This window comes from Sus scrofa, chromosome 4 (assembly GCF_054392235.1).
Source record: "Sus scrofa isolate SSC_HxYL_T2T_F1_AM1 chromosome 4, Sscrofa_HxYL_maternal_Yorkshire_Landrace_v2.0, whole genome shotgun sequence".
Taxonomy (NCBI): Eukaryota; Metazoa; Chordata; class Mammalia; order Artiodactyla; family Suidae; genus Sus; species Sus scrofa.
The window spans coordinates 81,046,021-81,073,959 of record NC_139386.1 but is presented as its reverse complement, the minus strand read 5'-3'; the positions used below and the strand labels follow the sequence as shown (position 1 = coordinate 81,073,959).

General features: G+C 39.9%; 2 protein-coding genes across 15 annotated transcripts in view; both read left to right on the top strand.

Annotated features, from left to right (window-relative positions):
• Positions 1–27,939, top strand: part of LOC100627466 (uncharacterized) — a 207,048-nt gene that overhangs the window by 114,393 nt on the left and 64,716 nt on the right. For 13 of the 14 annotated variants that reach the window (XR_014843820.1, XR_014843821.1, XM_021089367.2 and 10 more), the window contains one exon: positions 395–566. The exons of the other annotated variant lie outside the window; for it this stretch is intronic. Coding sequence is in view for 10 of the 13 variants with exons in the window: in XM_021089367.2 (XP_020945026.2) it covers positions 395–566 (172 nt within the window). In the remaining 3 variants the exon portion in view is untranslated. The remainder of the gene's footprint in view (positions 1–394; positions 567–27,939) is intronic. 14 annotated transcript variants of the gene reach the window in all.
• Positions 2,755–9,942, top strand: LOC110260396 (RP1 axonemal microtubule associated). The gene has a single exon (XM_021090355.2). It carries the CDS (start codon positions 3,441–3,443, stop codon positions 8,994–8,996), a length of 5,556 nt encoding a protein of 1,851 aa, XP_020946014.2. The 5' UTR covers positions 2,755–3,440; the 3' UTR covers positions 8,997–9,942.

Below are 27,939 nucleotides of genomic sequence, written 5' to 3'. Positions count from 1 at the left end.
AGAGGGTCCCCTGCAGCTGACTGGTGCACACTGGCTCATCTTCCCTGCCCTGGCGTGTCCCGCGGGCCCTTTCCCAGGGGGATCCTTGGGTGGGAGAACAGAGGCGGTACTGCGTACCCTTTAAAGATTCACAAAGTTACGGTGGCAGTAGACCGGTCTGTCTGCCAGCTGCAGCCTGAGTAAGGCTGTTGGTCTAATAGCCCCCTCTCCCCGCACTTTGACACTTTCGTACTTTATTTTGTAGACATCATTGTGCCTAACAAATAGTTGGTGATTATCTCTTTCAAACCCAGGAGGTTGTCGAATTAATTCAATCAGTTTAAAACTCACCATGTGGAAAAGGACAAAACTTCATATTGTGCATGTAAGGACTGTAACTTTGATTTTTTTCTAGGTTCCCAGTATCCAGGCTGTGATCCTGAGCTCTGGAGCTGTGGTGGCAGCAGGAAGGGAGCCATTTAAACCAGGAAATTATGACATCCAAAAGTACTTGCTTCCTGCTAGATTACCAGGGATCTCTCATCGTGTGTACCCCAAGGGAAGTGCTAGGTCAGAAAGCAGAAAAAGTAAGTCACTTAAATATATAGCCCTTATTTTTAGTCCTGAGATTTTTTTTTTACCCTGATGACAACAACAAAAATTGATCTTAAATAACCAATTTCCTTCATCACAGAAAAGGAGAGAATCAAAATATTGAAAACTGAAATTGGTTACATTTATAGCTGGAAAGAGTCATAGACTATCTAATAATTAAAATTTTTTTCCAAATCAATGATGTGTCTTTAAATTGATAAGATTTTTTTTGTTTTTGCATGTAATACCTAGATAAAAATATTAAGGTGCCATCATTTCTTTTTTTTTGAAGGGAATGTCATACCTGTGGCATGCAGAAGTTCCCCAGGCCAGGGATTGAACCTGCGCTACAGCAGCGACCTGAGCCACTGTAGTGACAAGGGCATATTCTTAACCTGCTGAGGTACTCCCATCGTTTCTTGATTTAGGGCGGAATTCTAAATTCTGTGGAATATGTGTGAGTGATACTGGTAGTTGCAGAGATTTCTCTAAGTAATGCCATGCAATATCTCAACTGAGCTCAGGCTAGTTGTTTTATATATTAAAAGAAATCTACTACTGCATACATGCTCCACTTTCTGAAGTTATTCCAGTAAAACTCACAGGCCCCAAGATCTACTTTTATTTATTTATTTTTTAAAAAAGGGTTCATATAGCCCATTTGTGCTGGCTAACAGCTCTTTAGGTTGATGATTCCTTAGGAAATGTCATACAGTGTGACATTATTCTTTGCATAGGGAGGAGAAGAGCCTCTTGCCACCCAAGGCTGTAGGATAGGCTGTAAATTCACTTTGCAGGCATAGCTAATCTCCTTCTTCATTGTGCTCTGTATTTTAATCTCATTCTTCATTGTTCACAGTATTTTAGTTCTATGCTAAAATATTGATTGCCATTTATACTTAAATTTTAGTTTAAATTTTATTTAAACATGGAAAAATACACATTTTAAATAGTATTAGTTTTGCTACTTATTGCTAAAAAGGGTGAAACAACTATAATTTATAGTTACTTTAGTTATTTTATGGATATTTTTAATAAAGAATTAGTATTTCTTTTTGTAGAAATTAAGTGGTAAATATCTGTTATGCATAGAGTAATACTGTTTAACCTTGGTCATTTTATTAAAATGGTTTTATTATCTTCTATCTCATGTGGGATGCTGAGTATTTTTTTTTTTTTTTTGTCTTTTCTAGGGCTGCACCCGTTGCATATGGAGGTTCCCAGGCTAGGGGTCTAATCAGAGCTGTAGCCGCCGGCCTACGCCAGAGCCACAGCAACACTGGATCTGAGCTGAGTCTGCGACCTACACCACAGCTCACGGCAACACTAGATCCTTAACCCACTGAGCAAGGCCAGGGATGGAACCCGAAACCTCATGGTTCCTAGTTGGATTCGTTAATAACTGAGCCACGAGGGACCTCCTGAGTATGATTTTTAATGGCTTCAGGAAATCCAAGGGCTTTGTTAAGATTTACTTTAAAAAGTTATGAGTGAGTCAGTTTCATTTATAATTTTGGTGAAAGTTGACTTGAAATAAGAGAGAGTATCTTTAGGCTTATACCCTGAAACTTTAAAGTTATTTAATTGATGGTAAGCATGTATACATCTATACAAATTACTACTAATAGGAATTTGATTGAGCTTAGGTAGAATGAATGCCAAGTTAACTCTAGAGATAGACATTAAAAAAAATACCTAGATACCTTGGTCTATAGCTCTGTTCTCTTTTGTGACTTACGTTAAATCAAATATACTGATTTCTACAAAGTGAATGTTAAATTAATAATTATTGCTAGATTATTAGCTTTTAAAATAAACTCTTAAAATGTTTTAACTTTTATAATGCTGTAGATATCTCTTTGATATACACAGGAAAATGAATAGCACTATAAATTCTTACTTGCTTGTTTGACTAGATAAGCAGCACTTGGTTAGACCCTAATTTCAGTAATGGTAAACAAAGTAAAACAACAACAAAACCCCACAAAAATCTCTTCATTTTTGCTACAATCCATAGTAATTTTTATACTTTCCTTATTAAAAGTGTCTTACTGGAGTTCCTGTCATGGCTCAGTGGTTAATGAATCTGACTAGGAACCATGAGGTTTCAGGTTCAGTCCCTGGCCTTGCTCAGTGGGTTAAGGATCCAGTCTTGTTGTGAGCTGTGGTGTAGGTCGCAAATGCGGCTTGGATCCCATGTTGCTGTGGCTGTGGTGTAGGCTGGCAGCTGCAGATCCAATTCAATACCCCTAGCCTGGAAACCTCCATATGCTGCAAATGCGGCCCTAGGAAAAGTCAAAAAAACAAAAAAACAAACAAAAAAAAGAAAAAAAAAGTATCTTATTAAACTCGTTAAAAAAAGTTCTGTGAATTTCCTCACCGAAGTAGAATTATAAGTTCTCTTTTAAAGAGTAGTTTGAGGTGAGAAGTGAAAATGTATTTGCTCCATATGTAGCATTAGAGAAAGTCAATTATATGGTATAAAATTGAAATTTGTAACTGAAAAAAATAAATGTACTTCATTCTCAAAAAAATAAGTGTTTATTACATTGTTTTTCAATAAAAAAATTAAGAGTAGTTTGTAGAAATGTACCAGATTTTATAGTGAACTAAAATAATCAATGAGTATGTAGAGGTGAGAAACTTACCAACATCTTACTGTGAAAATTAGAAAAATATGATATTTTTATATTAATTATTTTTTTCTTTTCTCTCTTTGCTGCCTCTTCTATTGGATATTTATAACTTCTCTATCTTCCACATTTATATTTTGATGTGGGGCATTCTTTTACTTTTAAAATCTGAAAGTGAGCACACATGCGCCTTCAAGCCCAAGGTCCCAGATTTATTCTGTTTCTTCTGACAAAATGCAGAGTAATGATTGCTACTCAGACCATTTTTTTCCTTCTGAAAACTACTTAGCCTTAGAAAAAAATGATTCTCAGAATTTATTGATACATCCTTCTGAAGATGATGTTGAGAAATCAATTATTTTTAATCAAGATGGCACTATGACAGTTGAGATGAAAGTTCGATTCAAGATAAAAGAGGAGGAAACCATAAAATGGACAACCACTGTCTGTAGAGCTGGTCTTTCTAATAATGATGAAAAGAGTGCGATAAGCAGTTTTCCAGGAAGAACAGATGATCGATCATCTGGTTTAAAGCTTACAGCATGTTCATTGTCTGCAGATGTCTCACCTCTGGAGAAAGACAATAATCAAGAGAGCAGTTTGGCAGAGGAGATAAACCCTCAAATGACAGACCAAGAGTCTGAAGCTTGCAGTACTGCTAGTTGGGAGAATGCTCTTATGAACACAAACACCATTCAGGGAACTCAGGATCAAGCGAAGCACCATTTTTATAGGCCCCCTACACCTGGACCAAGGAGAGTGAGACAAAAGAAATCTGTGATAGGGAGTGTGACTTTAGTGTCTGAGACTGAAGTTCAAGAGAAAATGATTGGACAGTTTTCCTATAGTGAAGAAAGGAAAGATGGTGAGAACAAATCTCAGTATCACATGTTCACACATGCTTGCAGTAAGATGTCATCAGTATCTAACAGACCAGTACTTGTTCAGGTTGATAACAATGAACCGGTAGAGTCATCTTTAGAAAGAAAAAAAGAAAGCAGACTGCTCAAGTCAAGTGCAATAAGTGCTGGTGTTGTAGAAATTACAAGTCAGAAGATGTTAGAGATGTCTCATAATAATGGCTTGCCACAGATTACATCAGAAAACTCAATTGTAGAGGAAGATATAGTTGATAGTGTAACAGCAGACAGTAAAAATAGGGTCAAGAATTTAAGGGCTTATGGTAACACTAGTGATAGATTCAGTCCCTTTTTAGCAGATACAACTCATTCTTCAAGTGACAACTCTGGACCTGACAAAACCATTTCAGAGACCCCAGCTTCAGTAGGATACTCCCCTGTCGCCACAGGAATTGACAAACTAATTAGTGAATTTGCTCAGTGTGGTTTAACACAACTTCCAGAAAAGGAAAAGCAAATTTCATCACCTGTTGTCAACAAAAAGAGGATGAAATCTCAGCAGCATGTGAGAAATTCCAGGCCTCAGGATGAGATTGCATCTAAAGCAATCCCCAGTAAGGGTAAGAGAATAAATACAAGAGGTAGAAGTGCACAGGAAGCCATACTGAAAGAGTCACATCGTCCCCTTCAAGGACAGATACTTTGTGAGAAAGACCTCCATGCAAGTGATATGGTAATTGAATCAAATTATTTTTCTTCCCAAAGTAATAATCCTGTGAATTCTAAGAGTGTCCATAGAAATAAATTAAATACTATTCATAATCCTAAGGTTCAGGGACTTTTAACCAAAAGAAAATTCAGACCACTAAACAAAGCAAGCTTAGGAAGATCTACAAAAAGAGAAGTGAATCAAGGAGAAGAAATATTTTCCCATAATGAATTTAGATATTGCAAAAATACTTTTGAAAATCAAAATTTATTTCATGTATTTAATTTCCTTGAGCAAAACCCCAATGCTTTTTGTGGACCACAAGCTCAAGCAGAAATAGCATCTTGGTATTTGAGAGGAACAGCAAAAAAGAGCTTAGTTTCAAAGGTTAATAATTCACCCATAACTTTAAGAAGCCAGAAAAAACAAAAAGGGAATAAGTTGAAATCTGATGCTATTGTAAGTAAGCAACATGTCACAACAAGGGCAAATTCCTTAACTTCCTGGAAAAAAGCTGTTTTTCCTGAGGATATTACCCATCATTCAGTTCAAAATTATGTACAGAAATGGTTGCAGAACATAAATCCACATTCAGCTTTGCAACCTAGGACATCAGCTCCAATCTGCAGAAATGAAAGGAGTGTGGTAAACTGTAACAACAGTGGTTTTCCAGGAAATAATTCCCATATAAGTTCTGGAAAAGGAAGTAATTTTGAAAGTAATAGGCACAAAACTAAAAATGCCAGTTTGACGGGACATAATCTAGATAAAGAGTTAGGTACATCTTTTGACAAAGGTAACAGTGAAGAACTTACAGATGTTCTTTATGAGAACCAGGTTGAATCTCTGCGTGATGCTTACTTGCTTTCCTTTAATGGATGTTGTCCTCTGTCACAGTCAACTCTTGGTGGTCATAATACTAAAAATCAGGCTTCTGCTGAAAAGTTAGGACCAGAGGTAAGCCTTGTTTACAGAGACGTAAACTTAGCTACAAAAGGGCAAAGTGTAGAGGCTGCCATTCAAGTTGATCTTATGGAAGAGGACACTCCAAAAGACCTCTTACCAGTCCGATTGCTTCACCAACTGCAAGCTTCAGTTCTTGGTATTCACAAGACTCAGAATGGAGTTGTTCCAATGTCAGGTCTACTTACAGATGTTCCCTTCCCTTCTCCAATATGTAATTCCTCCACTAATGTTCTTCTAGCTTGGCTCCTGGTGCTAAACCTAAAGGGAGGTATGAATACCTTCTGTCAAGGTGATGCTCACAAGACTACCAGTAGAACTTCAGAAACACTGGCACTGCTGGAGGTTCTGAAGCATATTGCTGTCACAGAGGAAGCTGATGACTTGAAGGCTGCTGTTGCCAGTTTAGTGGAGTCAACCACAAGTGATTTTGGATTCACTGAGAAAGAACAGGACATGGTTCCAGTAGGTCTTTCTGCAAGTTGTTCTACACCCAGCGTTCAGCTAGTTCCTAAGTGCGTTGAAAATGAGAAAACACAGAAAATCTCCTCTTTAGATGGAGACTGTTCTGCCAGTGGAGACTGTGTCTCTAAAGTCTCTGTTTCAGAGGTGACTTGCTCTCCATGTAAGATGTGCACTGTGAATAAGACTTCTCCCCCAAAAGAGGCTTATCCCCTCAGTGATGATTCTTTCCCTAGTGATGGCTGTACCATGGATGAGGCCTCCATGCGTAAGGCTTGTTTTCTAGGAGAGGTCTGTTCACTTAGTGATGCCATGTCTTCTCATAAGGCTTGTGCTTATGAGGAAAAGCATCCCTGTGAGACAGCTTGCCCAGTTGATGAGCCCTACATTCCCATCAAAGTCTGCAACACCAGTGACTTTTTAAATTCCAAAGAAAACACATATGCTGATAATTTAGAATTAACTGAAAAGTTAGAAAGTATTGGTGAAGTTCAGAAAGACCTAAATATTTTGGCAGACCATGGGTGTAAACATGGCTTTAATCCATGGATATCAGACCAAAATATCAGTAAGTTAAGCCATTGTGACTTTTTCCAAAATGCAGCTGAACCAGAACTCAATAGGGAGCATAGTTCTCTAGATGAATTTAAAAATTGTTCTTTAAAGAAATTTCAGGATAAAAATGCATATACATCTTTTGATAATGAAGAATCAAAGACTTCTGAAGAACCAGGCTCAATAACCAACAGCATGACATCAAATGAAAGAAATATTTCAGAATTAGAATCTTTTGAAGAATTAGAAAACCAGAACACTGATATCTTTAATACAAAGATAAATTCAGGAGAGCAAACTACTGAAGAATCAATCCAAAAGGAATTAGAGACTAGTAAAAATCTGGATTTGATCAAAGTCAGTAGCAAGAGCCTTACAGAAGAAGGAAGATGGAATGGTGTAATTTGTGAGACAATCAGTAGGAGGCTGGCAACACCATCATCTTTAGTATTTTGCTATGATTCTAAGCAAAATACTGAAAAGGAAGTCAGTGAAGGAGAAGCTAAAATGAGAGAAAAAAATATGGTGGAACGCATGGATACTGGAAGTTTTGCAGAGTCCCCTCTTCGTTTTAAAAACTGCTTCAGAAGCTCAGTGACTTCTGATTGGTCAGATTACAGACAAGACAGTGAGAATGAACAGTCATATAAAACATCCAGTGGTGGCCCCAGTGACAGTGGTCAGGAGATTGCCCAAGAGAAAGAATATAACAAAGGATTTGTTAAAAGAACAATAGAAAAACTCTATGGTAAAGCAGAGCTGATAAAACCGTCTTTTTTTCCTGGGTCTGCACGTACATCTCAGGTCTATCCTTCTAATTCTGTGGAATTTCAGTGCGCTGGGAAAGGAGGTCTTTATGATTCTCAAAGTCAGTCATTTGGCTCTTCTGAACAGGCATCCAGTAATTCATCTGTGTTGCAGAAATTTCAGGAGGAAAGGCAAGATAAATGTGATTTTGATGTGAGAGCCAGTTGTCATGGAGAAGACATTGTGGAGCATTGCACAGAACAAAATGATCAAAACAGAGTCCTCAGGGACAGAGAAGAGGGAGTACTGATTGACAAAGGCAAGTGGCTCCTGAGAGAAAATCATTTGCTAAGAGTATCATCTTTTGAAAATTCTGGCACATGTGGCAGTGGGGACACCACATCAGTGGATACTCTACTTGATAATAACAGCAATGAGGCACCATATTCACATTTTGGAAATTTGGCCCCAGGCTCAAACATGGCTGAACTGTCCTCTTCAGAATTGGAGGAACTGACTCAACCCCCTGAACTGAGATGCAATTATTTTCACATGCCTCATTGTAGTGACTCTGAGCCTTTTTGTGAGGATTTCCTAGATGTTGAGAATAAAACTTGCGCTAAGGAGAGAATACCAAATCACCATGCAGAGAAAGATAATAATAGGTCAGGAAGAGTATGTGCATCTGTCACTCATGTCTTTACATCTGCTGATAACAAAGTCCATCCTGTCCCTGATGATACTATTAAAAATCAGCCACTGCCTGGTAACAGTGGGTTTCATGGTGCACTTCAGGAGGGCGACTCTTTGGATAAACTCTATACTATTTGTGGTCAGCACTGCCCAATCCTAACTGTGATGATTGAGCCTTTAAATGAGGAACACCGAGGATTTGCATATTGCAAAGATTCTGATATTGAAAATTCCTTGAGTCTCAAATTATGGATGAAAATACACCCATATTTACTACGGTCAAACAAAAGCATGTTCAGAGATGAGGACAATAAAGCAAGTAATAGAGAAGCATTTATTGATAATACCATTAGCAGTGTATTTGATTGGCTTTATTTCAGTAACACATTTGACTTAATGGATAAAAGAAGAAAAAGATCTAACTTCGTGGATTTAGAGGAAGACACTAATTTAAATGAATTTCGATCATATTTAGGGAATTTCTTGCACACATTATTGTTAGTCATGGGTGATGTGAATTCAAATACACAAGACCTCAGTAATCAGACAAAGGAAATCTTTGAAGTAGTTGATGAGAATAACAACTTTTTAAACAACAGTTTCCAGAGCTCAAGAACAAATCTCAATCAAGTAGTAAGAGAAAATAGCTATCATTTCCCCTTTGAAATGCTTGACCAAACTTGCCTATTTTGCCAAGTTAAGACATCCTCAGATACTAGCAACAGAAATATATTAGGAATATTTTATATTTTTAAAGATGAGAATCTTTTCATTTGGGAGGAAGCGAACCAGTTAAATTGAAGTGATCCTGAAAGCTGTGATGAACACCATTTGTGATTTCAGTGTCAGCATAACATTTCTTCATCAGTGTTTTTTCCTTACGAGAAAGTAGAGCATGTGGGATGGATGTGTATTAGATAACCTCAAAGAATTTCCCGCTTCTTCTAAATAAGCTAACCCTAGAAATCTTGCCACTGGGTAATCCAGTTTGACTTTCATCCTCCCTGTGTTCTTTATTTTTTCAACGAATGCAGACTCGGTTTCTATTCTATTATTTTTGACGTTTCTGTGTTTTTTTCTTGAACATGTATAACTTTCTGTTTCTGTTATTTTTCTCCTGGGGCCTCATAAATGTCCTGAGGACAGGAGTTATATCTCCCCCCCCTTTACAAATGTTGTCAGCTTAATGCAAAATGTATATTAAATGATTGGTGAATTAGTGGAATAGATATAGCCTCAAATTATTTCATGTATTAATTTAACTGCTCTTTGATAAAAATATAAGACCTACACAGCAATATCACAAATTGTTTTTGTGTGTGTGCCAAATGTGTTGAATCCAGTTTCCTCAGAACATCTGTCTAATGAACTTGCAAGCATTTCCCTGAGGCAGGATCACCATTTTCCCTCATAGCTAGAAAAAGATGCTCTGCTACTAGGCTGGCTCTCCAGTACTTTGCCTAGAAATTATAGTCTTAAACATTAGTAGAATATCAAGAAATTCAGATAGGTCAGAAAAAAATGGAAAATTTTAAGGCATGCTCTGTGAAGAAAAATGAAAGGAACTGGAGTGATTTAACTTGGACAAGAAAAGGACGAGGGGACTGTAATATTCTTAAAATTGAAAAAGGACTCTGAAGAGGAACTCGGCAGATTTCTTTCTGTGTTCACCTGCATTAATACAAATTTAATTAGATGTAAATAAAAACATACTGCTTAGAAGGATAAATAAATTCAATTAGACTATGAACCATAAATTGTCTCTTGAATACTTGTATTTTGCCTGGGACTTCATCAGGGAATCTTTTAAGATTCCTTGTTCTTCACAACTATATGATGGTGCAGAAACAAGTCTTATAAAACATTGAAATCTATGTCTCTTGTCTGGAACTGGCTCAAAGTAGAAAAATTAATGTTTTTGGAGCCACACGTTGAGGTGGTAAAATAATATAAATTTGGCATTGGGGAACTAAAAGTAATTACATCAAGAATACCTTTGGTTTCATTTCAGCCTGAGTCATAAATCCATAAAAAATCGTGAGTTGTTCTTTACCCAGTGGAAGACGACCTCTGCATAGAGTATGGTTTTTCTACATTAAGTGGTACACTCTTCTAATGAAAGTCTGGAAAATGTTATATAAGCTTCTGGAGTGAGCAGTTTTTGTGAAAGAAAAGGGTCAAAATTGTAGAGAAATACACATGTTTAACTTTGTTGCACTTTACAGATAATGCATTTTCCCCAAATTTCAGGTTTATGGCAAAGTCTCTCAGCCACATTTTCCCAACTCATTTGCTCATTTTGTTTCTCTGTGTCCTATTTAGGTAATTCTTGGCCAATGTTTCAAACTTTTTCATTATTAGTGTTTGTTATGGTAATTTGTGATCAGTGATCTTTGATGTTACTATTGCAGTAGGTTTTTTTGTTTATATTTTAAAATTATGGCACGTACATTTTTAAAAAAGATGTAAATCTATTACGTACTTAATAGACTATGGTGTAAATATAACTCTGATTGTGCTCTGAGAAACCAAAAAATGTCTGTGATTCACTTTATTGTGATATTCGCTTTATTGCGGTGGTCTAGAACCGATCCTGCAGTATCTCCTAGGTATGCCTGTAATAGAAGGGGAGAAGAATTAACATTAATTTTGTGCCTGCTGTTTACCAGGGAGGAACTATATGTAATCCTTCCTCAGAGACACTGCAGGTTTAGCTTTGCTCCTCCCTTTTTGTTGATGAGAGGACCTAGAAGCTGGGAAGTCAAGTACTCTAGTCAGTCAGTGGTGCACAGTAGGTGTCGTGGCAGTACCGGAATCCCATCCTTTGTGCTTGAAAAATCAGTGCCACTTTTACTCTTTCACATGAGGAAGGAGGAGTGAAAGGTTGTAAAAGTTATTAGCACTCTCTGTAGGGCAGAGAGACAAGGAAATTATTATTTTTTTTAATTTGGAGGGAGTGATATTTAGAAGTTCCAAGAAGACTGGAGAAATAACTCCTAACCAGGAGTTTTTAGAAAAATGTGGCATGCAGCATATAGTTTTTAGTAATAGTACATCAGTGTTGTAGGTGGCCCACGACCCTGGGAGAGAAAGAAATTGGGAGTGGCATACACGAATGAGTAAGGCACGACTGTGCAACGTACTCGTTTAAAGTGGGCAGTTCAGATGTGTTGAATCTGAGGTTTGGAGCCATGTCTTACTCCTGTTACATCCCTAGCTCATTACCTGGGGCGTGGTAACACATACAGGACGTGTGTCTGGATGGATGAGAAGTGCTTTTGAGTGCTCACTCTTTATTCACTTTGAATCCATGCATGTAGAAGGATATGCAAAGATGCTGAGGAATAGAATTAAATTTCTTTTTTTTGTGTGTGTGTGTCTTTTTTCCTTTTCTAGGGCTGCTCCCACAGTATATGGAGGTTTCCAGGCTAGGGGTCTAATCGGAGCTGTAGCTGCCGGCCTACGCCAGAGCCATAGCAACGCGAGATCGGAGCCGCTTTTGCAACCTACACCACAGCTCACGGCAATACCAGATCCTTAACCCACTGAGCAAGGGCAGGGATCGAACCCGCAACTTCATGGTTCCTAGTTGGATTCGTTAACCACTGAGCCACGATGGGAACTCCCAGAATTAAATTTCTTGTATTTTATTAAGCGATATTTCAATCATCTTTGAAAACATCTGTGAAAATGGTTTTTTTTTAAACATTCAAAGGATTTTTTAAAAATTTTCCTAAGGCTTACATTAAAAAAAGTATTGAACCACTGTGAACTTTAGGAGACTTAATGAGGCAGAGGACATTTAAGAACACTGCACAGACCTGGCTCTTGCCTTAGAGATGAAGTGCTGGAGGGCAGAGATATGAATCCAGCAGCCAGGTTCCCAGGAATAGACCTGAAGCTGGGTGATGCAGTTACTCTTTATGCCACCAGGTGGCAGCAGAGCTGCGTGCTGCCCCGCAGGAGGCCCGTCTGACCAGCAGGGGTGCCTGGAGCCCTGGAACTGTCTTCCTTCTGCTTCAAGAAAGCTGAGGACCTGGGTGCAGGTCAACCCCGGAGGTAGGCAGTGTTCAGAGTGAAAGGAAATTCACTGTTAGAGCAAGGTGCTTACGGTCACAGGTCCAGGGTGTATGAAGGAAAATGCCAGCTGCCAGGATCATCAGAGCTGGTCCCAAGGCAAGACTGGGGAGTGGGGGAGCAACCCACAATCTGATTCGTGTTGGAAGTAAGTGAGTTCTTGGCCTTGCGGGTAGGGGTATTTTTCACATGAAGCTATCAGATGTTTTACCTCTTCACCTTGCAGTGACGCAAAACACATGTCCCATTTTCAAGGTTGAAACTGAGGTGTTGAAGCATTTTGCCACTTTGCTCATCCCTGAGACAGGGCCGCTACTGTAAAGTCCTCCTGAGGAGCTGCCTTTTGGGGTTATGAGGGCTTCCTAGGGGAGGGGCATGCTAGAGCTTGTACTTGGAGCTTGGCCCTCAGTGCTGAGTGTGGTTTAGCTGTCCGTGGACACAGTCCAGCCCGCTAACTGTCCCTACTCTGTCTGTCTGGCATGCACCGGGACCGTGGCCGGGGACCCAGGTGCTGGGCCTTGAGCAGGTGGGTTTGTGCACAAGCTCTTCAAGAGCAGAGTCATGTGCTCGCCTGGCTCTCACGCATCATGAGAGCTCATCTTCCAGTGGCCGCTCTGGGCTAGGGGCTGGACATGGGTCCCCATGCCCTCAGGGGACCCTGTGGCTATGATCCCCCCCTTCGGGATCCAACTAGCCTGCACCCCTGCCCCTCCTTCCCGGCTTCAGGTGGCTTTTTCTCATACCCTCAGTTGCAGCAAATTGGTTCTCCAGTCTTTATGTCTTCCTCAGAGGTCACTGTGTGTGTAGTTTTAGTTTTGGTGAGTCTGTGGGAGGACATGGGCTCTGCTGCCTTGGTCTGGAACCCTAATTCCACATCTTTGTATGATTTGGGGAATTCTCTTAGAGTCCCATTTAAACATAGGACTATAAGTGGAGATTCTCAGTCTGAAAGGTAAAGCTATTATGTGAAGCATGACTTGGACCAACAGGAAGCCCTCTGGATGTGTCATCTTCTGCCTGTACCTGCTTTCTCCCCATCCACCGTTACTGAGCGCCAATTTGCACATGTGCCCTGCCCTGGGTTTCAGAGAATGTATGCTCCCTGTCCCCCCCTTGCACAAACTGTGGCCTAGTGTGGGGCTATGGGGATTCAGGGCGGTGCTCCCTTCCTTCTGGAGGTTAGTTTTGAACTTAGCCTGATTATGCCTTAGTTCAGGCATTATTATAATACAGACCCTGACCTGCATCAAGAAATTGGGTTAAGCTGATTGTTCTGAAGTGTGTGGAATGTGTTGATAGGATGGACTTAAGTCTGGGGTGGTCTTGAGCAGAGTGGGAACGGGGTCCACGGTGATGGCCCCTTTGCAGACAGTGTGGAATGCTGGCTGGGGGATTAAGAACTGAAACCAGGGAGTGGGCTTGCAGTGGTGGGTAGCTGGTCAGAAGTTTTACTTTCTTCAGATGGTGAATACTTCTCCTTGCATTTTAATGTTTTTCATTAGTATTATACGTGTATAAATAGTTTTAAAAAGTCAGATGTACAAGGTTCAAAATAAAAAAAATTTTAGACCACTCTCTGACCCTTTACAGCTGTAATTTTCATTTCACGGGGACATTTACCTTTAGAATTTTTAGCTCTTTATTCTATTTATGTATTTTTAAAAATATCAGGTTTTTTTTTTTTTTTTTTTTGCTCCTTAGGGCCATACTCAGTCATATGGAGGTTCCCAGTCTACTTGGAGCTGCAGCTGCTGGCCTACACCACAGCCACAGCAACACGGATCCGAGCCGTGTCAGCGACCCAAATCACAGCTCGTGGCAACACCGGATCCTTAACCCACTGAGTGAGGCCAGGGATCGAACCTGCATTTTCATGAATACTAGTTGGGTTTGTTACCACTGAGCCACAAAGGAAACTCCTAGGTCTTAGTTTTGTTGGAACAAAATTTCTGATAGTTGAAGAGTGCATGGAAGAAAACTTTTTGGTATCTTAAATGTTTGAAATTGCCTTTATTCTACGCTCCTTCTTAACTGATAAAAATGGCATAGCATTATATGTTGAACATAACATTTTAAAAGCTCCCTTCATTTGTCTTTAATTTTCTAACCCCAGTGTGACAAGTGCTAAGCACATTGGGAGTTCCCCAGTGGCCTAGCAGGTTAAGTATTTGGTGCTGCCACTGTTATGGATCAGGTTCAGTCTCTGGCCTGGGAACTTCCTCCTACTGCAGACACGGCCAGAAAAAAACCAAAACAACAAAAAAAGACATAAAAGCACATTCATTTAGACATTTTTTTTCATTTGTTATACTAAGCACTTAATACGCATATTCTTTAGTTCTGGAAATTTATTTTATATTATTTCTTTGATTTTCCCTCCTTGTTTCTTTATTCTTTCATTTTAAAAATCCTAAATGAAATCCTTTGAAGATGATGAATCTCTGAATTATTCCATTAATTTTCCTTTGTATTTCCTCTTTAATCTCTCAAAAAACCTTATTCAGATATAATTTACATTCAATAAAATGCTCAATTTCAAGTCTACAGTTTAATAGGTTTTGACAAATATATGTGCTATGTAACTATCATTATTATCAAGATATGGTATGTGTCTGTCACTCTTTTGTGCCCTTTTGCAGTCAGTCCCCTTCCCCCTTTCCTTGGCCCTTGGAAATCACTGATTTGTTTTCTGTTGCTCCAATATTTTCCTTGGAATTCATGTAAATCATCATATGGTACATCATCTTTGATGTTTGCTTCTATCACTTAGCAAAATGCTTTTGGGATTCATTAATGTTGTTGCCTGAATCAGCAGTTGGTTTTTCTTCTTTGTTGAGTAGTATGGCATTGTATGGGCATACCACAATTTGTTTATGCATTCACCAATTCAACATTTGAGTCATTTCTGTTTTTTTTTTAATAAAATACAATCAATACATTTTATTCTTTTTTTTAATATATATTTTTTTATTTTCCCACTGTACAGCAAGGGGGTCAGGTTATCCTTACATGTATACATTACAATTACATTTTTTCCCCCACCCTTTCTTCTGTTGCAACATGAGTATCTAGACAAAGTTCTCAATGCTATTCAGCAGGATCTCCTTGTAAATCTATTCTAAGTTGTGTCTGATAAGCCCAAGCTCCCGATCCCTCCCACTCCCTCCCCCTCCCATCAGGCAGCCACAAGTCTCTTCTCCAAGTCCATGATTTTCTTTTCTGAGGAGATGTTCATTTGTGCTAGATATTAGATTCCAGTTATAAGTGATATCATATGGTATTTGTCTTTGTCTTTCTGGCTCATTTCACTCAGGATGAGATTCTCTAGTTCCATCCATGTTGCTGCACATGGCATTATGTCATTCTTTTTTATGGCTGAGTAGTATTCCATTGTGTATATATACCACTTCTTCCGAATCCAATCATCTGTCGATGGACATTTGGGTTGTTTCCATGTCCTGGCTATTGTGAATAGTGCTGCAATGAACATGTGGGTGCGTTTGTCTCTTTTAAGTAGAGTTTTGTCCGGATAGATGCCCAAGAGTGGGATTGCAGGGTCATATGGAAGTTCTATGTATAGATTTCAAAGGTATCTCCAGACTGTTCTCCATAGTGGCTGTACCAGTTTACATTCCCACCAACAGTGCAGGAGGGTTCCCTTTTCTCCACAGCCCCTCCAGCACTTGTTATTTGTGGATTTATTAGTGATGGCCATTCTGACTGGTGTGAGGTGGTATCTCATGGTAGTTTTGATTTGCATTTCTCTTATAATCAGCGATGTTGAGCATTTTTTCATGTGTTTGCTGGCCATCTGTATATCTTCTTTGGAGAAATGTCTGTTCAGGTCTTTTGCCCATTTTTCCATTGATTGATTGGTTTTTTTGCTTTTGGGTTGTATAAGTTGTTTATATATTCTAGAGATTAAGCCCTTGTCAGTTGCATCATTTGAAACTGTTTTCTCCCATTCTGTAAGTTGTCTTTTTGTTTTCTTTTGGGTTTCCTTTGCTGTGCAAAAGCTTTTCCGTTTGATGAGGTCCCATGGGTTTATTTTTGCTCTAATTTCTATTGCTTTGGGAGACTGAGCTGAGAAAATATTCATGATGTTGATGTCAGAGAGTGTTTTGCCTCTGTTTTCTTCTAGGAGTTTGATGGTGTCCTGTCGTATATTTAAGTCTTTCAGCCATTTGGAGTTTATTTTTGTGCATGGTGTGAGGGTGTGTTCTCGTTTCATTGCTTTGCATGCAGCTGTCCAGGTTTCCCAGCAATGCTTGCTGAATAGACTTGCTTTTTCCCATTTGATGTTCTTGCCTCCCTTGTCAAAGATTAATTGACTGTAGGTGTCAGGGTTTATTCCCGGGTTCTCTGTGCTGTTCCATTGGTCTGTCTGTCTGTTTTGATACCAGTACCACACTGTTTTGATGACTGTGGCTTTGTAGTATTTCTTGAAGTCTGGGAGAGTTATGCCTCCTGCTTGGTTTTTGTTTCTCAGGATTGCTTTGGCAATTCTGGGTCTTTTGTGGTTCCATATAAATGTTTGGATTGTTTGTTCTAGTTCTGTGAAAAATGTCATGGGTAATTTGATAGGGATTGCATTGCATCTGTAGATTGCTTTGGGTAGTATGGCCATGTTTACAATATTGATTTTCCCAATCCAGGAACATGGAATATCTTTCCATTTCTTTACATCTTCTTTGATTTCTTTGATTAAACTTTTATAGTTCTCGGCATATAGGTCCTTCACCTCTTTGGTCAGGTGTATTCCGAGGTATTTGATTTTGTGAGGTAGAATTTTAAAAGGTATCGTATTTTTGTATTCCTTTTCTAATGTTTCCTTGCTGGTATACAGGAATGCAACTGACTTCTGAATGTTAATCTTATATCCTGCTACTTTGCTGAATTTATTAATCAGTTCAAGGAGTTTTTGGCTTGAGTCCTTAGGGTTTTCTAGGTATAGTGTCATGTCATCTGCATACAGTGACAGTTTGATCTCTTCTCTTCCTATATGGATGCCTTTTATTTCTTTTGTTTGCCTAATTGCTGTGGCTAGGACTTCCAAAACTATGTTGAAGAGCAGTGGTGAGAGTGGGCATCCCTGTCTTGTTCCAGATTTGAGTGAGAAGGCTTTCAGTTTTTCCCCATTGAGGATTATATTTGCTGTGGGTTTGTCATAAATGGCTTTGATTATGTTCAGGAATGTTCCCTCTCTGCCCACTTTGGTGAGGGTCTTGATCAGGAATGGATGTTGGACTTTGTCAAATGCTTTTTCTGCGTCTATTGAGATGATCATATGATTTTTGACTTTTCTTTTGTTAATGTGGTGTATGATGCTGATTGATTTGCGTATGTTGAACCATCCTTGTGAACCTGGGATGAACCCAACCTGGTCATGTTGTATGATTTTTTTGATATGTTGTTGGATTCGGTTGGCTAAGCTTTTGTTGAGGATTTTTGCATCTATATTCATCAAAGATTTTGGCTGATAGTTTTCTTTTTTGGTGGTATCTTTGTCTGGTTTTGGAATGAGGGTGATGGTGGCATCATAGAATGTCTTTGGGAGTATTTCTCCTTCTTCAACCTTTTGAAAGAGTTTAAGGAGGATGGGCACCAGTTCCTCTTTATATGTTTGGTAGAATTTGCCTGTGAAGCCATCTGGTCCTGAACTTTTATTTGTAGGGAGTGTTTTCATGACCTCTTCAATTTCATTTCTAGTGATTGGTCTGTTCAGTTGGTCTGTTTCTACTTGATTCAGTTTTTGCAGGCTGTAAGATTCTAGAAAATTGTCCATTTCTTCCAGGTTGTCAAATTTGTTGGCATATAGTTGTTCATAGTATTCTCTTATGGTTTTTTGTATTTCTGCTGTATCCGTTGTGATTTCTCCTTTTTCATTTATAATTTTGGTTATTTGGATTCTTTCTCTCCTCTTTTTAGTGAGTCTGGCCAGGGGTTTGTCAATTTTGTTCACTTTTTCAAAGAGCCAGCTCTTGGTTTTATTAATTTTCTGTATTGTTTTTTGAGTCTCTATTTTATTGATTTCTTCTTTGATCTTTATAATTTCCTTCCTTCTGCTGACTTTAGGACTTTTTTGTTCTTCTTTTTCTAATTCATTTAGGTGGAGGGTTAAGTTGTCAATTTGGGATCTTTCTTCTTTTTTGAGAAAGGCCTGTATTGCTATAAATTTCCCTCTGAGCACTGCTTTTGCAGCATCCCATAGATTTTGAGAGGTTGTGTCTTCATTATCGTTTGTTTCAAGGTATTTTTTAATTTCATTCTTGATTTTCTCATTGACCCATTGGTTTTTTAGTAGCATGTGGTTTAGTCTCCATGTAGTAGGTTTTTTCTCTTTGCTTTTCCCATGGTTGATTTCTAATTTCATGGCATTGTGGTCAGAGAAGATACTTGAGATAATTTCTATGCTCCTAGATTTATTGAGATTCGCTTTGTGTCCCAATATGTGGTTGATTCTTGAGAATGTTCCATGTGCATTTGAGAAGAATGTGTATTCTGATTATTTTGGATGTAGTGTCCTGAAGATATCAATTAAATCTAATCTTTCTATTGTTTCCTTTAGGATCTTTGTTGCTTTATTGGTTTTCTGTCTAGAGGATCTGTCCATTGATGTGATTGGGGTATTAAAGTCTCCTGCTATGATTGCATTCTCATCAATATCTCCCTTTATGTCTGTTAATATTTGTTGTATGTATCTGGGTGCTCCTATATTTGGGGCATATATGTTGATGATAGTAACATCCTCTCCTTGGATGGACCCCTTAATCATTAAATAGTGTCCTTCTTTGTCTTTCTTTATGTCTTTTGTTTTAAAGTCTATTTTGTCTGATATGAGCGTTGCAACTCCTGCTTTTCTGTCATGTCTATTGGCGTGAAATATATTCCCCCACCCTTTCACTTTCAATCTATATGTATCTTTTGTCCTAAGGTGAGTTTCTTGTAGGCAGCATATTGAAGGTTTTTGCCTTTTTATCCACTCAGCCACTCTGTGTCTTTTGATTGGGGCATTCAGTCCATTGACATTTAAGGTGATAATTGATAGATGATTATTTATTGCCATTTGAACCTCATGTTCCAGTTGTTTCTATGTTTCTCCATTCTTCCTTTCTTTTTTTTTTTTTTTTGGATGGTCTCCTGTTGTTATCTGCTTGAGTGTATTTTTTTTTTCATTTTTTGCAAATGCAATATTTGGTTTTGACTTGTGGTTGCCCTGTTTTTTAAGTATGCTAACCCCTTCCCATAATTGTGTGTTTTAGCCTGATGGTCCTGTAAGTTCAAACACTTCATTAGTATATTAAAATTAAGAAGAGAAACATACAAACAAACAAAAAGTGTTATTTACTTCCTAACATCCCTTGCCCACATTTTATGGTTTTGATGCCTCTTTTTTATTTTTTTCCTTTTTAATTTTATTTTGTTTGAAACATGTTCATGATTAAATCTGTATGCTGGCTTATTTGAGTGACTGCTCTCTGATTGCGGTTTCCTCAGTCCTAGTTCTTCCTCTTCTTCTTCTTTTTTTTTAATTTTCTTTTTTCTTCCCTTTCCTTCCTTTATTTTTGGTTTAGAGAAGCCCTTTCAATATTTCCTTTAACCTGGATTTTGTGTTGCTGTATTCTTTAAGTTTTTGTTTGTTGGGAAAAATTTTTATTTCCCCTTCTATTTTAAATGATATTCTTGCTGGATAGAGTATTCTAGGTTGCATATTTTTTCCTTTGAGCACTTTAAATATCTCTTGCCATTCTCTCCTGGCCTGTAGTGTTTCTGTAGAGAAATCAGCTGATATTCTTATGGGGGTTCCCTTGTAGGTAACATTCTGTTTTTCTCTTGCTGCCTTTAGGATCCTCTCTTTATCACTAACTTTTGCCATTTTTATTATGATGTGTCTTGGTGTGGGTCTGTTTGGGTTCAGTTTGTTTGGGGCCCTCTGTGCTTCTTGTACCTTGAACCCAGTATCCTTTAGATTTGGGAAGTTTCTAGCGATAATTTCTTCAAATATATTTTCCATCCCCTCATCTTTTTCTACTCCTTCTGGAATTCCTATTATGTGTAGATTGGCCCGCTTTATATTATCCCATAGGTCTCTTATATTGCTTTCCAGTTTTTTGATTCGGTTTTCTGTCTGTTGACCGGATTGAGTGATTTCCATTCTTCTATCTTCCATATCACTGATTCGTTCTTCTGCATTATTCATTCTGGTTTTTACTGCCCCTAGTTCAGTTTGCATCTCTGCAAATGAATGTTCTAGTTTTTCTTGGCTCCTCCTTATATTTTCTAGTTCCTTTCTGAGGGTATCTGCATTACTGTTCATATCTTCTCTTAATTCCTTCAGTATTTTCACTATTTCTCTTTTGAACTCCAGGTCTGTCTGACTGCAGAGATCTGTTTCATTGTTGACTGTTTTAGGTGAGTTCTCCTGTTGGTTTGACTGGGGGTGGTTTCTCAGCTTCTTCATCTTGCTTGTTGTTTTCTTTCTCCTGAGGGAGTTGTACTCTCCGTTATCGGGCAGTGTTTGCCTTGTCACTGCCGTGGAATATTTCCTGAGGGCTGGCGTTGTTGGTCAATCTTTTTTGAGGCAGTGCGGCTTTTCTGGAGTGTTGATGGGGCTAACAGTGTTTCTTTGAAGCAAAGGAGGGCTTCCTGAGGGCAGACAGGACTGGGAGGTCCACACCACAATGGTAGCAGATTTCACTTGGTCATGCAGAGCTTGCTCTGGTGTTTTGAGGCTGTGGGGTTCTTGCAGGGGGTTGGCGGTGTTGGGCAGCTGTTCCTCAGGAGTGCAGCACCCCCTGGGGGCTGGAGCAGCTATCTGGGTCACTGAGAACCTAAGAGGCTCTTCCCTAGGGCAGCCGAAGTCAGAAGGACAGCCTGAGAATGTAGGCGGATCTTTTCACAGTCTGGCCGAGCTTGTTGCAGCTTTTCTGGGCTGCAGGGGCTCTTCCAGGGGTCTGGTGGTGCTGAGCAGCTATTCCGCGGGAGTGGGGCACCCCCTGGGGGCTTGGGTGGGTGGCAGGGCCACTGGAAACCTAAGCAGCTCTTCCCCAGGGCAGCCCGACTCAGAAAGACCGTCTGAGATGTTTTCCTGACTCGGCCAGTCTTGTTGCAGCTTTTCTGGGCTGCAGGGGGTCCTGCCTGGAGCTGGCAGTCCTATGCAGCTGGTCCACTAGGTCTCACCACCCCCTGGGGGCTTGGGCGGGTAGCAGGGCCGTTGGAGACCCAAGAGGCTCCTCCCCAGGGCAGCCTGACTCAGAAAAACTGTCTGAGATCTTTTCCCGACTCGGCCAGGCTTATTGCAGCTTTTCTGGGCTGCAGGGGATCCTGCCTGGAACTGGCAGTCCTATGCAGCTGATCCACTAGGGCACCCCCTGGGGGCTTGGGCGGGTAGCAGGGCCGTTGGAAACCCAAGAGGCTCCTCCCTGGGGCAGCCCGACTCAGAAAAACCGTCGGAGAATTAGGCCGATCTATTCACGGCCTGGCTAGGCTTGTTCTAGCTTTTCTGGGCTGCAGGCCTTTTCTCGGGGGCTGGTGGTGTTTGGTGCTGCTCTGTGGAAGTGTAGCCCCTCCAAAGGGCAAGTGGGCCTGTGCAGGGACAGCCACTGCGGTGGTAGGCTTCAGGCAATTGTTGAGGCCAGCCCTCCTGGATGGCAGGCAGTCCCAGGTCCGGTGAGAGCATAGGGGGTGGCGGGGGTGGGGGGAGGGGATGCACTGGGAAGCACAGCTTTCTGCTAGCTAGCGGGCCTGTAAGCTTGCTGTGGCGTGGGGGGTATTCTATGGGGACCCACCCCTTCTTCTCTCCCCTCCCCAGCACGGGCGCAGACCAGGCTCTTCTCCCAGGTTCCCTCTGATGCGGCTTTCCACTTCCCCGCCCCTAGAGTATTGTTCCCTTCCTCTGCGACAGCTTTGTTTTCTAGTCTCCCAGGCAGTCTCTGCCCCGTCAAATGGTTTCTAGACCTCCCAAGCAGTTTCCGCTCCGCCCTGCCCCCCCAGCCCGTTCTCAGGGTCTGACCTCTGCAGCCGGGATCTCGGTGCCCAGCCCCCATCCAGGCATCCCCCGTCCCTTTCCCGGGGACTAACCTCTGGAGCCGAGGTCTCGGTGCCCAGCCCCCACTCAGGCGTCTCAATTTTTGGTGACTGTGCCCGTAGTTCAGATGGTCTGTTGGGTTCTTGATTGGCTTTTCCGTACTCCAACTTACTGCTATACTCTTCTCTGCATCTGGAGATTCCTCCGGTTTGTTTGATCTTTCCCCCGGTAGGTGACTTTCCAGGGTGCGGGAACCCTTTCTCCTCCGCAGCTCCCTTTCGGGAGCGCCTGTCCCGCTCGGATTCACCTTCTCTCACTCTCCTCTTTTCTCCCGTTCTGCCCAGTAATGTCACAAACTTCTTGCCATTATTGGAGTTTAGGTTCCTCTGCCAGCGATTGGTTGCTGTTCTGTGCGAGTCATTTATTCTGTAGATGTGCTTTTTTTGTTGTGTTTGTGGAAGAGGGTGAGCGTGTCTCCCTACTCCTCCGCCATCTTGTCCTCTCCCCATTTCTGGTTTTTGACTGTTATGAATGTAAGTTATATAAACAGTCATGTACAAGTCTTTTACAGGATATATGTTTTTATTTCTCCTTGATAAACACCTAGGAGTGAAATTGCCAGGTTGTGTGGCGATTGTGTAATTGCTGGCTGCTTTCGCCAGCAGCTGTGCCATTTCACATCCCCATGAGCAATGTGTAGGAATTCTAGTTACTCTGTTTTCTTGTTTACACTTGGCATTATCAGCCTTTTAAATTTTACCCTTCTGGTGTGTGTAGTGATCTTTCTTTGTGGTTTTAGTTTTCATTTCCCTAATGACTATTGATATTTTCCATTCATATATCTTTTGCGGCATGGTGTCTTTTCAAATCTCATTTTCTATTGGGTGTTTGCAGTCCTAGAATGATAGGAGTTTTTTTTGTATATATCCTGGGCATAATGTATTCATATATATATTTTCTCCCAGTCTGTAGCTTGCCTTTTCGTTTTCTTAATGGTGAGACTTTCAACAGGCAGAAATTTTTAATTTGATGAAGTTCTATTTTTTTTATGACAAATATTTCAAGTGCTATCTAAGAAATCTCTGCCTAGCCCAATGATAAAACTTTTTATGTTTTCTTTTAGGAGTTTATAGTTTTAGTTCTTACCTTGGGTCTATTTGACATATTTAAAGTTATTTTTTGTGTATGGTAGTAGGTAAGGGCTAAAGTTCACTTTGTATGGATAGCCAATTATTCCATCACCCTTTGTTGAAAAGTCTACCCTTTTCCCATTGAAATACTTTGAATTGAAAAGGCTAGACTTTTGTTGAAAATCATTCAGTCATATATGTGTGGGAGTATTTCTGCACTCTCTATTTTCTTTCATCGACCTCTGTGTCTATTTGTATGCCAAACACACTGTCTTGATTACTGTAGCTTCATAATAAGCCTTGAAACCAGAAAGTACCAGATCTTCCAGCTTTGTTCTTTTTCAAAATTGCTCTGGTTAATCTAAGTTCTTTTTCCTCCTCTTCTTCAAACTCTGCTCAACCAGCTGGAGATCAAAACTCTGAGTGCCTCGCTTGGAATTTTCCACTTTCCACCATTATGGAGCATGCAGCCAGGGAAGTAGCCTTGGGGCTTGTACTCCTGTGTGTAAAGAGAACCATGAAAGATGCAGGCGTCGAGATTCAGCTTAGTGCTCAGAGGTATAGAGCAGAGAGTGCCACAGAGACATGCGCAGCGGCCCTGCCGTCCATCACTCCAGCATCATCTTGAGTCTCACTTTGGTATTTTGCTACTGCAGGGGGCAGAAAGCAAAAAGAAAGGCTTTTCTGGCAAGATTAGAAAAGCCGTTCTCTTCCATTAGTTCCGTGTCTCTACCACTCAGTTATTTTATGGCTACTTCTGATTTCACACAATCCATCTTCTTCACACAGTAGTAGCTGCGATGCAGCAGCCTTTGCTGGTTGCCCTGCTTGAAATAAGATTTCCAGTGGTTTACTCCCAAATGTTTGTGATTTATATTGGGCCGACACCTACCAGTATAAATTTCCTCATAGGCACTACTGTCATCAGTGGCTGCATAACTACGTCCCGAGGCTGATTCCCTTTCTCTTGTGCATGGATTGCCACCATTCAGGTGTGTAGATAGGAACAGGCACCATTTCTCTAATTTTGTACCTTGGGAGATCAGTTTCCATTCATGAAATTTGCAAAATTGATAACAGCATTTTCATGTAATCCTTAAGTGAGTTATTAGCCTAATTCATTCTTCCTCAACCTTTTTTCCTCATTGCCATCTACTAATGAGAGAAATTAAGTACTGAGGAATGATATTTTGTTGGATAGTGTTGAATTTAGAAGAGCCATGAACCATTGTAATGTTTAAGCCTTTTGCCCTCCAAGAACCAATTTCCTCCTTTGGGAGTGCTGTTGCCCTTGTTGAGAATGTGTGGTCTACTTTGTAGAAAATAGGTAATTCTATAACAGTTGCAACGGCAGTTATAACTTTCCTTCGTTAAGTGATTCTTATATACCGGACATTGTACTATGTACTTGATTAGGTTTATCTTGTATAGCCCTTATAAAAGCCATGTGTATAATTTCCATTTTCTGAATGAAGAAACTGCTATGGAGAGGTTGTTACCTTATCTGAAACATAGGTTCAAAGTGTAGATCTCAGGAAGCTTCTCTGTGGACCTCAGAGATCTCATTCTACTGCTTTCTTCTCCTCACAATGAATTAATCGAAAAGTGTCATTCTACGGCCAGTGATGCACAATTTATTGTGGGGCTTAAAGTCCCAACATATCGACTCCTAGGAATGCTTCTGTTCTTCCTGTTTGACATTTCTTATAGGTCTTCAAATGTATGTATGTATGAATGTATGTATGTATATGTATGTGTGTATGTATGTATGTATGTATTTTTGGTCTATGAGTTGCTAATAGTTTACTGGGAAGAACAATTGGCAAGTGATTATAAGGAACTCTGAAAGTATAAAGGGTGATAATTCTAGAGAGGATTATTATAGCCACAACTTGAAAACATTTTGTTTTGGAAGAATTCAGGCACAATTTACCTATATCCTGATCCTATGAAAGAGCTCCTCATCTATAATATGCAATTATCCATTTAAAGTTTTACTATTTTTCCTTTTACATGTTTGCCTATTTAAGATGGTAAAAGTAATATAACACATGATAAAAATCAAATACACTAGACAAAAATAAGATGAAAAGTTAACTTTTCTTAGCTCCAACTTCTAAATTCTACTCAGATAGTTTCAGTTTTTCCCTGAATTTAAAATGCATTTATCAGCATGTGTAGATATATCTATGGATATTCCTTTTATTTAAAAACTTGAGAGTATAGCATTAAAATTGCATTATATCTTGTCTAAGTCATTCTTTAAAAATTGTTGTGTAGCATTTCATCATGGCTGTTTCATTATTTCTTTGACTCACTTTGTAGTAAAAGATATATGGCTAGGTCCAACTATTCACTATTCTAGGGAGTCTTTTGAAGAATGTTCTAAGTACACATAGTTTGGCGTTTTTGTGAGTATACTTATACAGTAAAGTAGAGGAATAAGACTGTTAGATCAAAGGGTGTATAAATTTTCATTGCTAAATTGCCCTCCAAAAAGGATACAGGAAACTACCCTGATACCAAACAGTGTTTGAGAAGGTCCACTCTCACAGCACTAGATATTCTAAAACTAAAGATTTTGCCAATCTGATACATGAAAAGCAATGTCTTGTTTTGATTTGCCTTTCTTTAGTTATAAGAGGTTGAGTATGTGTGTGTATGTGTTTTCATGAACTGCTTATTCATATTCTTGCTCATTTTTCTATTGTGAAATCCCTGTTTAGTTTTGTTTCATTGATTGTATGAGCTATTTGCAAATGAAAGAAATTAGTCCTTTTCATTTGTATGGCAGTTCAACTTAACCAGTTTAGTTATGGCTTTTACAGATTTTTGATAATTTGATGTTTAAAACAGTCCATTGTATTGAGGTATAATTTACATAAAAAATGCATACCTTATAAGTTTGCAGTGTGTTTACCTGTATGACCACCACTTTGATCAAGACATAGATTGCTTTTATCATTCCAAAAGTTGCCTCATGTGTTTTGGAGAAAATCCCACCATCCCTGGCCCTAGGAAAGAAGTTTTTGCTTTTTGTTTCTACAAATGCATTTGCATTTCTTAGGACATCGTGTGGCATCATAAGGTACACACTGCTTCGTGACTAGGATTTTGATTTGCATTGAGCTGGATATACTGGAAATTTTCTATTTTTCTGAGGTGCATTCATTTACATTACAAAGTTTGCTTATATAGTCACCTTTTGTATCAGCTTCTGAGGACTGCTATAACAAATTAACATAGAGTGGCTTGAAACAAAAGAATTTCTTCTGTCATAATTTTGGATGCTGGAAGTCTGAGCTTTTTGGCTTGCAGCTGTGTATTTCCTATCTCTGGTCAGCATTCTTTCCTCTGTCTCCCCGTCTCTTCTCTTTTTAAAAGACACCAGTCATTGGGAGTTCCCCTCATGGCTCAGTGGTAGCGAATCTGACTAGGATCCATGAGACCATGGTTTCGATCCCTGGCTTTGCTCAGTGGATTAAGGATCCAGCATTGTTGTGAGCTGTGGTGTAGGTCGCAGACAAGCTCGGATTCCACGTTGCTGTGGCTATGGTGTAGGATGGCAGAGCCCTAGCCTGGGAACTTCCATATGCTGCACTTGTATTCCTAAAAAGCAAATTAAATAAATAAAATAAAATAAAACAAAATAGAATAAAGTAAAATAAAATAAGATACCAGTCATGGTTGAGTAAGCCCAGCCTACTCAGGTGTGACTTCGTCCTAACTAATGACATTTCTAGAGGTCCTGTTTCTAGATAAGTTCATATTCACGAAGGAGGGGACAACCCACCACTGTTCTTCTGGCCCCAGAAAATGCATGCCCTTCTCGTGTGTGAAATGTATTTATCACATCCCAACATTCTCCAAAGTCTTCATCATTCCAGCATCAACTTTAAGTCTAAAATATCATTTAAACATAATCACCTCAAAAAGTTTGGAATCTGGAGTTCCCGTCGTGGCACAGTGGTTAATGAATCCGACGAGGAACCATGAGGTTGCGGGTTCGGTCCCTGCCCTTGCTCAGTGGGTTAACGATCCGGCGTTGCCATGAGCTGTGGTGTAGGTTGCAGACGCGGCTCAGATCCCGCGTTGCTGTGGCTCTGGCGTAGGCCGGAGACTACAGCTCCGATTCAACTCCTAGCCTGGAAACCTCCATATGCCGCGGGAGCGACCCAAGAAATAGCAAAAAGACAAAAAAAAAAAAAAAAGTTTGGAATCCCATATTTGGTATCCTCTAAATCAGGTGTGGGTGAGACACTAGTTATAATCCATCCTGGGCCCAGATTCCTCTCCATCCACAGACCTGTGCAGCCCGAACACAGGTTACCTGCTTCCACAACACAGTGCCGGGACAGGTGATCCCTTTCCAGAAGGGAGAAACTGGAAGGAAAAAAGGAGTCACACGTCCCAAGCAGGTCTGAAACCCCACAGGGCAATTCCATTCCATTTCAGGGCCTGAGAATGCATCTGTTGTTCCCTGCTTTGTTCTTGGGCCTTGGCGGGGCAG